Source organism: Peromyscus leucopus, chromosome 7 (assembly GCF_004664715.2).
Source record: "Peromyscus leucopus breed LL Stock chromosome 7, UCI_PerLeu_2.1, whole genome shotgun sequence".
Lineage (NCBI taxonomy): Eukaryota > Metazoa > Chordata > Mammalia > Rodentia > Cricetidae > Peromyscus > Peromyscus leucopus.
The window spans coordinates 44,691,347-44,706,197 of NC_051069.1; the positions used below are offsets into that span (position 1 = coordinate 44,691,347).

At 52.1% G+C, this 14,851-nt stretch overlaps 1 protein-coding gene across 1 annotated transcript in view; it reads right to left on the reverse strand.

Annotated features, from left to right (window-relative positions):
• The window catches only part of Igsf9b (immunoglobulin superfamily member 9B), a 57,017-nt gene that overhangs the window by 27,771 nt on the left and 14,395 nt on the right, over positions 1 to 14,851 (reverse strand). The window contains 12 exon segments of the mRNA XM_028883051.2: positions 300 to 384; positions 1,198 to 1,424; positions 2,889 to 3,064; positions 5,128 to 5,239; positions 6,123 to 6,273; positions 6,516 to 6,632; positions 6,749 to 6,889; positions 7,172 to 7,314; positions 9,764 to 9,909; positions 10,103 to 10,244; positions 11,248 to 11,365; positions 11,681 to 11,832. Of these exon segments, the coding sequence (XP_028738884.1) occupies positions 300 to 384; positions 1,198 to 1,424; positions 2,889 to 3,064; positions 5,128 to 5,239; positions 6,123 to 6,273; positions 6,516 to 6,632; positions 6,749 to 6,889; positions 7,172 to 7,314; positions 9,764 to 9,909; positions 10,103 to 10,244; positions 11,248 to 11,365; positions 11,681 to 11,832 (1,710 nt within the window).

The window sequence follows — 14,851 nt, forward strand, 5'->3', positions numbered from 1 at the left end:
AGCCAAGCGACAGTGTAGAGCAGGCAGCACCCACTGACAAGATGCAATGGGTTTCCCTCCCTGGCGATCCTGCGGAAGGTATCAGAAGCCCAGCTCCATGGTGGGATAAAACAGTGTGTCAGGAATCACGGGTCGGATGGACTTCATAAATGCTAGGACTCACGAGGTTTCAACTTGACTCCTGCTTCAGTCTCTAACCCAGCCTGTCCTCCCTGATGAGCTGTTCCACAAAAGGACACTCATGTGGCTCTAAGGCTTATGTCCTGGCTGTTGTTAGACAACTGGGGGACCCAAAGTACCTGTGCTGGAGACACCGGCGATGTTGCTGGGTTCGCTGATCAGATCCTGCATGACAGCCAAAACCCGGAACTCATACCATGTATCCTACAATCCAGGGACAATACCCAGTCAGCTGCAGGGCTTAGGACCACAGTCACTGACCCTGTGCCTGACTTCCATAGAACAGGCTGCCCAGAGCACTGGTCCCAAGAAGTGTTCAATGGTGACTGCTTGCATTGGCCAACATTACAGTGTACATATTCCCACCATTCAAGCTATGGACTTCAAGCTATGCCCATGAGTCCACTGAAAGACTGCAGAGAAAGATACACAATGATCTCTCAAACAGCATCATCAATCAATTCCAGCAGCCATAGAGAGCATCTAGGAAAGGGGAAATGGTAGGATATGTGAGATCTCTTCTATCTATGAAGCAAGTTGCTTTCTCTCTCAAGAAAAAGATGTTCCTGCTTAAAAGATGTCCACCAAAATAAAGAGGGAATGTGTTTTCTCCCAGGACTCTGAATTATTAAAAGAAGAGCCCTTCTCTTGGCCAGCCTAGAAGACAACCTTTACAGGGCCTCTTTAGTCCACTCTAGCTGGAACCCAGGAAACTGAGGTCTGGGGTCTGATGATCCCTACTGGCCTCACCCCGCTTTACCCTAGTTAGTGTCTGTATTTGAGGAAAACCATCTGTGTAGCATTGGTCCCCAATGCCACTAAGATAGCTCTGGTCCGGGGACCAATCCAACCCTTGGTAGCAAACGAGGGAGAATCTAAGACCACAGATAAAAAGGGCCTGTGCTGGGCTTGACCTGATGCTCTGGAGGTGGGTCACTCAATGCTCAGTGGCTTTACAAATAGTTATGACCATTCCAGAAACTAAGAAAAAAGAGGCATGGAAATTAAAGTCCCCACCTGTGACAGATCCTTGGCAAAAAAGTCTCCATCGGTGCCTGGAATGGCATCGTCCAGCATTTCCCAGCGTTCCCCGACTCGGAACTCCATGATGTATCGGTCAATGGGGAAGCTGTGGTTGGCAGGTGGGAGCCAGGACAGGAGCACACCCTGCTGGGTCCGGTTGGCTGTGAGGCACCTTGGTGGGGTCACCAGCACCAGAGGTTCTGGAGTTGTAACAGGGAATGCTGTCGCAGGAAGAGGAAGAAGAGAGATGAGGGCCACAAAGCCCCAACCCAGTGTGGGAGGCAGAGCCCGCCGAAGGACGAATTTGTCTCAGAGAGATAGATGAGAGGGTGTCACCTACAGTAGCCCTCCTGCTTCTAGGAAAGTAAGTCAGGGCTGCTGACCCAGAGCTCTGTGACTCTTTTCAGGACAGGGCAACTGCAAGACGACCAAAAACCTCCTCAAAAGGGAAGAAGCAGCGGGCACCATAGAGAAGAGAGAAAAGTCTAGTGCCGAGCACAGCCATGTGCCACATAACATCGACATCAGCACCATCCCTGATGGCGGCCCCATGAAATCACGGAGCTGAAAAATTCCTATCAGCTAGTAGGAGAGTACCAGTGTAACAGAGAACAACAGGTTCCTCACACGTGTGAGGTACATTGGTATGAATCTCTGGCACTGAGGGTAACATGGCATGCAGCTGTGTGCAGTGCAGAACATGTGACAAGAGTAGCTCCCAGCCATGCTCCAGGATATGGTTTCACTATGCTCTGTTTCTCATGGCTAGCGTGTATTCCAATAACAGAAAAGGTTTCCAATGAAAACAGCCCACGCTGTTCTCCCTGCCTCAGCTCCACTGATCTAAAGTTCCCTGTCTTTCTTGGTGGCATTGTTTCCTCGGGTGCCGTACCATCTACACAACGACCTCGCTGCTTAATGACAGGTTTCTCAGCTGTGATTTTCGCGGATGCTTCCCCCACTATTAAGAGGTACATGATTGTATCTTCTGTTCCCATCCCAGGAACTGGTAAGTTCTTCTCACGACACATGAGTCATACTTTTGATTCCATTTGGAGCCTTTGAGCTCAAAACGGGGCCCAGGACAGGCTTGGTGGTGTACACTTTTAATCCCAACACTTGGGAGGCAAAGACAGGCAGATCTCTGTGAGTTCAAGGCCAGCTTGGTACAAAGTGAGTTCCAGGCCAGGTAGGGCTACACAGTGAGACCCTATTCAAAAACAAACTAAAAATGAGGCTCAGCAGAGGAACTTCAGAGTTTGGGGTGAGCATTTTACACCTGCCATCCACGGGGCAGAAAGGGAGCTGGAGTCAAGACCTCTAGTCCATGTGAAAAGAGTCTGCTTGCCAAGGCCTGTTCTTGGAACCCCAGAAGACACACCACTGCAGTCAGATAATGCAGAAGGACTCCTGTTCCCTTGTAGAATGGCCAAACATGTATACATATCATTGAACCCCTCTGTTCCGTCTGAGGGTTCAACAGGAAAATAGCCAAAATGCCATGATATGGGACCAGGCAAACCCTTCAGAATGTCAAGTCCTTACTGGGAAATCAAAAGAAACCATTACAGAGAACACTTACTAAGGTACTGGCACACTCAGCCCTAACGTTAGTTCTGTGACCATCTTTGTCTAGCCCAGATCTGCTAAGAATTAGCCCCAATACACCCAGCCCAGGGCCTCACCTAAAGTGTTCACAGTGACCACCTCACTGAAGGCGCTGGTTCCCAGCCTGTTCTGGGCCAAGACACTGAACTGGTATGCAGTCTCAGGCTCCAGGCTGTCTACCAGCAACCAGCTGGGCCCCGGTGGTACTGACAAGGACAGCCAGTCGTGGGGCCCAAACTGAGCCCGCTTCATCCTGGCCAAGAGAGAGAGAGAGAGGATGGGGGAGAAGGGGTGGGGTGGGTCACACTGGAGAGAAGAGCATGCACACAGGGTCCCCAAGGAAAAGGCAGTGAAAGGTCAAGCATTCCCAGGTTCAAGGGCAGGAAGAGGGATAACCAAGGTGGGGTTACCTGCCTGGCTCTGGCTATGCCAACTTTCATGGCACCAGGGCACACCCCACTGTGGTACCTCCCCAGTGAAAAGAGGTCCTCGGGTATAAGTCATGCTGAAGACACTGGTCAGAGTACCAATTGCACTGTGAGAGAATCCCACTCCAAGCGCTGCTTTATAAATGGGTTCTGCTTGATAGAATAGGGACACTGGATTTGAGAATGAGCAGCTAGGCAATGACGTGGCTAGAAAAGGGACCTAGACAAACTTGACCGTCTACCCTACCAGGGAGAGACAAAAGTGTGGCCCAAAGTCATCCAGGATGCTGAGTTCAATCCAGTCCAACTTGGGTCATCTGAGGATATCCAAGGCATGTAACAAAAAATGATCGGCGTTTGCTTCGTAGCAGGACCAGGACTCCTAAGGCCTTGAAGGCTAGAAATCTCAATCAAGGGGAAAGCTACAGTGATGGAGAGTAAAGAGACTAGGGGTGAGGCTTTCCTCTCTAAAGCTGCCCTGCTCCTCAACTCCCGATAGGCAAGGAAGCCACTTGCTACAGATGCAGTCCCAGATGACACCACAGGGGGGAGACATTGTCCTGGGTAAGTGATATCCACAGGTTCCTCTCTAGGTTTTAAGACTCACTATGGCTACCAGGTATGCCCAATAATGTGAGCTGAGGCAAAAAGAAAGCATGGATGAAAAGGTGGGGGAGGGACAGCAGGAGCCAATGAGCCAATGTACCATATCAGTACAATGAGCCAGGGCCTGTCAGAAAGAAGGGAAAACCTCCTCTACCTTGGCAACTGACCTTCCCAACCAAAGCAAGTGAACAGAGTGTGATAAAAGAGATACAGATGGGCAGCAGTATAGAGCAGCACCACAGGCAACCAGGGAGCCCTTCTCTGCCCAAATGTCTGTCCATCCCGGCAGACAGCTCTGCCATACCAGATGCCACCCTTCCCCAGCTCCGAGGGACACAGACAATGCAGGTACAGTTCATCCACGGGGCTCTCAAAACTCCCAAGGTATGCAATCAGGCTGAGAACTGCTGGGGAAACAGAAGCCCCCCTCAGCCTCATGCTGTTGAAGGCTCTCCCTGAGTTTACATCTGCTTCTTCCTCCTCCCCAGATTCAGGCTGAAGGAGAAGGAAGTAAGTGGGTCGTCTTCCCCGCTTGAGGAGGTTGTCCGTGAAGCTGGAGGCTGTAGTTCCCAGCTCAGGATGGGAATGTTAGGAACAAGAGGCCCTGGGGACCTGGGAAGGGAGGGAGTGCCCCTCAGCTTCTCTTCACGCCATCCCAGGCCTTGGGTCCTCATCCTGGTCCAGGCGTTTGTGAGACCTATCCACCCCGAGGTTTGGGCAAGGATCTTAAGTCCCTGATCTGGTTAATAACAGACATGAAAATGACATGCACGAAGTCCTAGGGAGAGAATACAGACAGTGGAGGCAAGGGCAGGCATTGGAGCACCTGTTCTCCTAACGGGTACCTAGGACCTCTGGGCAAGGAACAGAATAAAAACCAGACCCTACCCTTCACATGCTATTTTATAACACCATCAAGGTCAGGAACCTAGAGAAAGACTGTGGTAAGACATAAAGTGAGGGGGCACTGAGAGATGCCAAAGAGAGAGCAGAGGGGGGACGATTTAAGCCCAAATCAACATTCTAACCTCCAGGGTGGTGATGCAAGGATGCACGGAGTCCCTTAGAGACATCCCTAGCATCCTTGAGAACTCAACCACTGCCTGGCCCACTTTGTTGTCTGCAGACCTGGCAAGTACAGATCCTAGCCTCCTTGGGCCCACCACCCACCCCAGGATGGGATGGGATGGGGTGGGATGGGGCAGACTGGATGCCCTAAGTGGGGCAAAGGAGGGAGAAGCAGAGAGCAAAGCATGCGGGACTGACTCACAGAGGTCCGTACCAAACTGAGAATGTCTGCTCGTAGCCTCCATCATAGCCTGGCTCCCAGGACACATTGGCAGTTGTCATGGAGACCTGGACCCGGACACTGCCTGGGGCGTGAGGACTGGTGCCTGGAGACCAAGGAAGACAGCTCAGACCAAAAGAAGCCGAGCCTATATGCTAGGTCCCCATCACCTTCTTGTAGGAGACAGGACAGAGCATGTAGTACCAAGATGCGTCATAGGAAGCGGTGGCGGCGACAGCAGCGAGGGCAGGATCCCAAGCCCACCCTGGCTCTGCTGGAGTCAGGGGGGATAAAGCCCACCCGCTACATAGGCATCACCAGCAAGAACACAGGCCAGAGGAAAAACAGAACCCTCCCTCATCCTGACCAAATTCCCATGCATCTTGTGAGCTAAGAAAAACATTCCCTTGACATCCTAGGAAAAACCAAAAGTCACATCCCCCAAATCTCTAGCTCCAAGAGACAGCCACATTGCACACAGCAGAAAACAGTGAGCCAGGCCTAAGGCCAGCACCTACTGCGGATGAAGGATGTGACTCTGAGCAGGAGCTCCCCTGCTAGGCTGTGAACGACAAGATGCCGACCACTTTATCCACAGCCTAAACTGGCAAGAAAATACTGGGTTGGCTTAGGGTACAACTGTGGCTGTCAAGCCCCAAAGAGACAGGCTACACTACACTCCGGCTGATAGGTCCTGAGTCATCGGAACAAGGAGTACTAGTCGCTTCCTCATGCCCCAGGCTATGGACACCAGCCCTACCCTCAGGCAGCTCAGTGTCTGCCTGGCCAAGGTGCCACATCTGAGTCTCACTCTTCCTACTCCCGTCTCCACGTACCTGTCCTCCCCAAGACGGGACCAACATGGACGCTGAGCCCCGCTGCCGGAGTCCCCTGAGGTCAAGGGTTTCAGGGTGTAGCCTTAGCCTAACTTAGGAAAGCCACCTGCAGAGTGAGAAAAGTCCCCCCAGCTGGCCCGAGCAAGCACGTACCGACGACAGTGAGGTGGGTGCTGGCAGTGATGCTTGTGACCACGTTGGTGGCAACACATTCCCACTCCCCGTGGTCCTCCTTACTCAGGGCACGGAACTGGAGACTCCCGCTGGGCAGGGCGTTGTGCTTGCTTCTGCTGGGCTTCCCTACCTTAGCCAAACAAGGAGCAGGGAAGAGGATGGGAGCGGGGATTCAGGTTAAGGGATGCTGGGCTCACAACTCAGGAGTCTCAGCGATCCCTGAGTCCGTTGCCAACACGCCACCACTGTCCACTCACGTGGCCTCCCCACTCCACCCCCCAAACATCTATCCTGTCCCCACAGGTCCAAACAGAACCACCACTGCATCCTCCCTGCCTCCCCCACGGCGCAAGAGCTCCAAAGCCCAGGTACCTTCCTCCAGGTGATGACAGGGAAGGGGTCCCCTGCCGCTGCACAGGGGATGAGCAGCTCCCGGCCGGCCTCCTGCCTGTACTCCCAGCCTGGTAGCACCGTGAAATACGGGGGGTCCTAATGGACGCACAGAGACAGGTGTGAAAGGTTGGCCATAGGAAGACTGCCCACCACCGGGGGGGGGGGAGGGGAGGTGGGCAGAGGGGAGCATGCACAGTCCTGTCCAGACGCACCTTCAGGACAAGCCGTGCGGGGGCAGACTGGCCCATGGTCCCCAAAGTGTTGTAAGGCACACACGTGTAAGTGCCAAGAGCCTCCTCTGTGGCCTCCTCAATGCGAATAGAGCCATCGTCCATCAAGGTCCAACCCAAGTTCTGCCAGACACAGATAAGAGAGCAGGGAGCCAGGGTCAGGACACAGGCACTGCACCCCAGCCACTTCCAGGCAGGGTCTGAGCTGGGCTAGACCGAGTACAGGCTGGCACTGGCATCCCCTGTGGGCCTGGAACACAGCCAAACTCCTGCCCGATCATGGCTTTTTGTTTGTCTAGGCTTTTTAGGAGTGGGGCTGGCAGAGAACCAGAGCCCAGAGGCAGCATCTTTACTGTCAGAAGGATGCTCCTCGTCCTGAGTCCCAACACTGCATCTCACTCATACCTTCTCTACCTGCAGTGGCCGGCCATCCTTATTCCACTTCACCACAGTAGCAGGTGGCTCTGCATCCACAGGACAACGGATATAGCCATGGATTCCCACGGGCACATAAATTACAGGGGGCATGTTGAGGACACGGGCTGGGTCTGTGAGAGGGGTGGTGTGGAAAAACATGAGAAGCCACGTGATCACTCAAAGCAGAAGGTAAGCCAGTGCACACTCCCCGTTCCTTTGCAAAAGAACCTTTACATCTGCTACTTCAGATTCTCAACATTCAGCACAGGGCTAGGAGCCCGGGCCACCAACAATCAATCCCACTCTCCAGCACTTACAGCCTAGGGGCCACACACGGCAGGCTGGGGCAGGCTGCACACTTCTTTCACCTGCCCAACTTGCTATGCTTTTAAGAACCTTGGGATGTGCAAGAATGCATGGAGGCACTCAAAGGCACATCTCAAATGGCCCTGGTCTTCAGAACTCGGAAATGGCTCTCACTGCAGACATTACTCCAGCCCTGCCAAGCCAACAATGACCATGCACTTCTCCAACTACTTTGTATCCTGAAGTTTCTCAGGAGTAAGCAGTTAATTACTTCACATCCTACACCAAAAGAGCAATGTCAGGTCTATGTACAATGCTGTCCCAAGCATAAGGATTGATATTCCTTCCGCTGGATGTCTGGCCTCCCTTGGCCACAGTATTCCACTTGACTCTGCAGTTGAAGGTAAACTCCACCACGGCCCCAGGACAGAGAGCAAGAGGCTCAGCAGCCCTTGTGCTGAAAGTTAAGTCACATTTTCTCATTTCTCCCCAGGACCCCTAGGGCTACAAAGGAGAAAGATCCGGAGCTAGGAAGGCTGTGATAAATGAGCTGGTACCTTTAAAGCATTCTGAGCTCTTCAGAGAACAGCCTTACATAAATACCAGGCCGGGTTATATATTTAGATGTAGCTTCCTACTTTTGTATGATAGTCTTTTTTTTTTTTTTTAATTCCTCCAAGGTTTTCAAAGGGTTTATGAATGGGAAATACTCTGAGCACCGCTCTTTAGCAGAAATAAAGATCCTTGTCTCACCCACCTATAAATCTCAACTCCCTGGATTCTCTTTGAAGGGAGGAAGGGGGTAAAAAGGGACAAGAGGGAGTGGGCGGTAATGCTGGTGCTGAGGAGAGCCAGGGAACCCAACACGCCTCTGCAAGAGAATAGTGGCCCACAGCTCCCAGGATGGAGCCGTCACCGTGGCTGGCTTGGCATCCTTCTGAAGGCTGATCCCTGTTGGCTTGCTCACGCCTGCAACACTGCCACCCTCGGGCTCCTGTGGCACTGCCCGCATCCAGCCCAGAGGGACAGACACGCCTGCCAGGTGAAGCAGCCCCTTCCTGGAGTCCCCAGGATTGCAGGAGCACATCCCGTCTCCTGCTTTCCCCACTACAGGTCTAGAGGGACACACCCAGTGCCCTGGGCTTCCCGACTCATAAAAGTCTGGAACTGGTACCACAGCGTGCTACAAATCCTCGTGAGTCATCAGCAGTGCCAGAGAACTGAGGCCTCTGCTTCCACCAGCAAAGTCACCCCACAGAAATGAGAAAACACACAGCATGAGGAGTGAGGTGGGACATCGTACGCCCAATGGAGATTCACCTCTGTGACCTTGCCTGTCCAACAGCAGAGCCATGCAAACACTGGGACCTGTGCGGCCATCAAGGGGAGCTCCCAAGACCACCAACTGTTCCTCTAGTTGTCCTCAGCTCAGAGGCTGACTTAGGCCACCATGTTACATTGTTCATCCCTGCCACTCCATGTCCTCGGGTGTCCATAACTCTCCCACACCAGCATTCCAATAATGGAGGCCTGTCACCTATAGCAACAACCTGCGGCCTTGGTTACCTGAGTGACAGGGCCATCCATGAGTCAAAAGGAAGACATTGATCTTCATTACCCATCTTCCCATCTCACTTTGTCATGATGTCCAGCTTGTCACAGGGTAGGAAGCAACCCAAGGTGCCCAAGTATTAATGCTAGGTGGGATCTAGGGCTCACACAGAAGCCCTCTATGGGTCTGGTGGAACAGCAGTCAATGAAATCGAGTCTCACAGCCCCTGAGGAGAGGGACTGGGGAGCCAGAGGGAGCCAGGTACGGAAGCAGACCAAGTCACCCTGAAAGGTCCTGCTCCACTCAGTACACAATGTCCACGTGTGGAAAGATAGAGGGCAACTGGCAGAGAAACTAACCCTTCTCCCTCAGACACCTAGGAAAATTAATTCAAGGCCCAGGTAGAAGCCAGTATAATAACACAAGGATTACCATTCTGAATGACAAATGTCTAAAGAGAAGGTCTGTTTATCCTTGAACATGACCTAAACTTGAACCAATGAATTGGCTGACACGCAGTGATGACCAGTCCACAGAAGGCATCTGCCAGTATCAGTTCACTCTATTGACCAGACTGGTCATGGCCTCCTCTAGAGGAGGACTATTCCTCCCTCGGATGTCCTCTAGTCCTCAGAAACATGCTCGGTCCTCAATTTCCAATCTAGCTAGTGCAGCTTGCACCTACTAGAATGCCCAGAACCTTCTCCCTCACCCCTACTCACACTGCACAGTCAGGTAAGCTGAGGCAGAGGGGGAGCGCCCCAGGCTGTTGCTGGGGACACAGGTATACTTTCCAGCATCCTCTGGCTTCACTCGGAAGATGATCAGTGTCCCATCAATCAGGATTCGCACCCTTAGCTTCAGGTCACTGCAAAAGAGTGACAAGCAGGCAAGGAGAAGAGGGATGTTGGCAGGGATACAAGCAAGGTAGCAATGAGTCCCTTCACCTCCCCTAGAGACAGCAAGGAGACTTCGGGTTCCCAGGCACTGCCAGGGTCCCTCTCTCAAGTTAGGGGCCTGTGGGGACCCATGTGAGAGGGTTGGAGCAGGGTGCTGCTCACTTCTGGAAGTAGACGTTCTCATCCTGCCAGTACCAGGTGTAGGTGAGGTTGCCGGGATACGCCTCTGCCCTGCAGGTAAGCAGAGCATCCTGGGAGATGTTGACGGTGATGTTCTCAGGAGGGGAAACAATGAAGGGAGGCCCTGGGGAGAACAGGGAATAAACATCACCTCTCCTGATTGGGAGGGCTACCATGCCAAGCCTCCCAGGCAGCTCTGGGATGCTCAAGATGGGGTGTCCCAGCAGCAGAGCCCAGGCAGTTATCAGGGAGATGCTGCCGGCTGCTGTGAGGTTCGGGGCCCCCTATTGTACCACATCTGCAATGGCTTCATGATTTCCAGACCAGCCATTTATAACCCCCATACAACTTTCCTGCCCATCTCTCTCCAACAGAGCTCAGGTTGGAAGGTACAAGGCCTGATCTTGTCTCTGAAGTAGACAGACTCTTACACTGTTCTCTCGTTGGAGGTTCTGGCCACTCAGGAGAGGAGTCTGGGGAGCAATGAGGCAAAGCGCAGCCAGCCTTGGGACTGGTAAGCCAGACCTCAGCAGAGCTGGGCTTCGGCCCTCCCTTAGGGGGTATGCTGCTTCCCACCCTCCGCCTCAGCTCCCGCTCAGCCCTCAGAGGCCAAAGGAGAGAACGTCACCACGGTTGCCCTGCCAACTAGACATAAGCACCCTAACTCCCACCATTACTCCGGCATGCAGAGACCCCCTACCTGACACCCTTCCCATCCTGGGCAGTGGATGCTCAGCCCCTTTCAGGGCACTCTGGGGCCAGTCAGGCCAACATCTCGCAGCTCACTACAGAAACCAGCTTTACTCAAAGTCCCTGACGTTATTTAAATGTCAGGGGCTTGGATCATTGTCCTGTCCTTATATATTGATGCTGCCCCTAATGGATAGATGCCCTCTCAACAGGGAATCAGAAACGGCTCAGCACACTTCCTGTCCTGCCACGCCATTTCTCAGCTGACCAGGGTGGGAGACAGGGTAAGTGATATATGTAAGATAGGCCCCACCCAGCTCCTCTAGCACCCCTAGTTGGGCAGGCTGTGCCCTGAGAAAATGTTCTCCATGGGTCAGCAGGCCTGGAAGCCTCCTGCAGAGTTCCAGAGATATAGAGGCTAAAAAAAGTCTCCCTACCTTGAACAAGCAGATGGGTTGTATGCACAGCCTCACCCTGGATGCTATATGCTCGGCAGGTATAGGCGCCTCTGTCTTCCCGACTGACTGATGTCACTGTCAGGCTACCGTCACTCACCTAGAGGCCCAGAAAGAACTCAACATCAACCTGTGGGCCGCACCAGCGTGTCTCTTAAGAAAAAGATGAGTTCTGAGAAGCTGTAAGTGGCCTCAGAGACTCATACACAGGGGCAGAGAGAGGACAAGGGCCTCCTTCTTCACCTTCCTACAAAAGGCAGCAGAATGCTTGCCGTCAAGACAGGCCATTGGTTTGTCTGCCGCCACCCTGGGCCCGCGCACATAACATCAGCGGCCAGCTGCCTTAGACGGGAGATGGGTAGGGAGAGAGGATGAGGAAGAGTGGTTGCGGTACCCGGATGACAGCTGCACTCACCTGGTACTTTCCACTAGCACCGAGGAGGGTCCCTTCCTTGAGCCAGGTGACGATGGGCTTAGGGTTCCCAAAAGCAGTGCAAGTCATGGTAATACTTCCACCTTCCTTGGCCTCGATGTACTGGGGGGGTGTTTCTGTAAAGGTGGGAGGGGCTGCAAAGAACACCAGGAAAGTGAGAGACAGACTCCATCCCCACCTGTGCAGAACTCTGGAATATGCAGGAACCAAGGAACAAAAGCAGAGCGCAGAGACTTCTACCCTGTATCTACCAATGTATCACAGCGGGTTGGTGTGTGTGGGGGGACAACACATAATAGACCTACTGATTATGTGAGGTTATCCTCTCCCATGCTCTGAAAGGATGAGTAACACTCCATCCTGTTTGGATTATCGGCTCTTACGAGACTCAGCACCCTTTGCCTGAGCTGCTTGAAGAGACAATCTGGTCAACTTTGACCTACTCTCAGCCTGGCTGTCTGCAAATCCTATACTCATCCAACGGAACTTAGCTACTACCCAGTAAGGTATTTAAGAACACCTACTATTGGGAAGCTGCTGTGCTCAGTGCTAGGAACAGGACAAACAGAACTGAAGAATCTCCCACCTCCCTTCAGGATTATCACGCCGAACAGGGGCTCCTACTTCCTGTGTCCCAAGCCCATTCATTTACAGGAGATTTCTTGACTGAGTCCCAGCAAGGCCTACTACAGGTCCCAGGCTAAGGATGCTCAATCCTGCTTTTACCTCAGTCCACAGACAGGGAAAATTCTCCCACCTGCCTGCCTCCTCGTCTTTGGGTCCTGTGGATAAAGGCGAGCAGTGAATTCCACAGGCCACTACCTTCTTAATTCTCCCCTGATTACATGAGGTTATCCTCTCCCAGGCACTGAAGGTGGGAGTAACACTCCATCCTGTTTGGATTATCGGCTTTTAAGAGACTCAGCATCCTTTGCCTGAGCTGCTTGCAGAGACAATCTGGTCAACTTTGACCTCTCGGACTACTGGCTTCCATGCTCTTCCAAAATGACTGTTCTGAATCCTAGCACCAAAGCCAACAACACTAGGATAGGCCATCCTGGCTTCCTCTCAAGGGCCCAAGTTCAAGTACTAAACTGCCATATCATCTCAGGCAGGTTCTTCAGGCTCTCAGGGCTTTTGCCTCTAGAAAATCCTCCTCCCTCTAGAATTGAGGTAGGTAATGAAAGGGACAAGGGCTTATGAAAGATCTTGTGTAACACGCAGACAAATGCTTACAGCAAACTCTGATTGCTCTGCCATTATCACCCCTGGGAGCTTTGGTCTGAAGACTAAGGAAGAGCTTCAGAAAGGCTCTTTCCATCTCCGTAGAGCCATGCCCCAAGAGTCAGTCAGAGGGCACCAGAATTGAATCCAGCCTACACCAGCTGCACCTCCCGGACACGCCCTCCTGCTGACTCTAACAACATGGGCTTTCTGTGTCTCCTCTGCAGCAAGAACTTCCAACCTCAAGACTGTCCATTTGCAGAGCTCTCGCTCGGCCTGGAACTCTATATCCAGATCCCATTTCGTTGATGCCCGTGAGCAGGTGCCTTTCCCTGGTGCCACTGAATACTCAAATTTCCTGTCGCTCCTGGATGTAGAGTGCTCAACAGACATTTCTTGAATGGAAGAATGAATGAAATAAATGAATGAAGACCTGCAATGTACACGTCTATAGCCCAATACAAATGCAAGTACCTCAATCCTCGAGGAAGCAAGACCAAGCAGGGCCATGTTGGCCTCAAATCTCCAACACCTATAGCTGGGCGAGTACACAGGACATTTGGAAGTACAGGGTGAATAAAGAAGTACATTCTGTCACATGAAATGCACATCCTCAAAAAAAGCAGTGCTCAGCCCACATTCAGAAAGACTAAAAGCAATGGTAGCAAGCCTTCCCAAGTCCTTGGAAAGGTGTCCTGGGACTCCGGCCTCCAAGCACTGAAAATGTGTACTCATACGAGAGCCTACATTCACCCGCCCTGCCCCTGAAATTCAGTTAACTTAACCACAGCCTCTATTACCTCTGGTGTCAAGCTTAAAAGAAAAGATAATAAATTAAATTATGTCCTGAAGTGACAAATTAATTACTAATTACATAATTACTTTATTATTTAGGTGCTAATCAGGAAAGTACTTTGAACAATTTCAAGTTTTCAGGAAAATAATGGTTTGACTCTCAATTATTTACTGAATTAGGTGTTAGCTTGCCAGCTGCATTTCCAGGCTTAATTCCTCTTGCAAGTGCCCTATAATTAATAGCGCAGGTTGAAAATAAGCTGGCCTCTCCTACAAGCCATACACCAGACCCAAAGTAAGACTCGGCTTGGGCTTCAGAGGTATTTTACGTGTGACAGAGGAATAATTGGGATTGTTTCCACCCCACCAGTCTTCAGAGAAAACACAGGAGGCGAATGAGACACTTGTAGCTTATTTTTGTCCTGGGCTTTCTGGCTCCAAAGGTATCCCTGTCACAAAACGCCTGGCACTATACATTCTGCTCTGGGTGTGGCACAAGGCTGGCACCCGCTCCTTTCTGTCCAGAATGGAAATATTTACACAGGAAGAAATTTTGGAAGAGAGGAAATGGGGACCTGGGTGGGAGCCCTCTTTCCTGAAGGCTGCTGCTTTGTTCTACTTCTTACTGGCTGGCTCCTGGGTGGTAGTGAACTGCACTCGAAGGCCTGGAGCTCAAGCACAGAGCAGATGGTAGCTCCACCTCAGGACTCTGCCCGGAAGTTGCAAGTCCACAGACTGCCTGCACTCCCCAACTGAGGTGCTCTCCTCCAGGTTCCCAAAGGCCCAAAAGTCCCCACAGGGAAGGAGCCTTCCCACCTCACTCCCTGCTATTGCCTAAGTTCCTCCCTGGCCAGGTTTCTGGACAGAGGCCATGTCCTCAGAGAGGCTCTCCTCTGTGCTCTCGAAGGCACAAGGCAATCGTTTCTTGACATGACTGGAAGCCTTAAACACCAGGATTGGGTCATGTCCCCTGCCTGACTCCCAGAGCCTGCCAGAGATAGGACATTGGGAAATACATCTTGAATGGATAATTTTTGGTAGATTCACAAGGACCTCAGTGCCTTCTAGCCTGTTATCCCGGCCACCCACATTTTGATCAGCTTGTTTCTTCCCCACTGTGAAAATGTGGTTGCT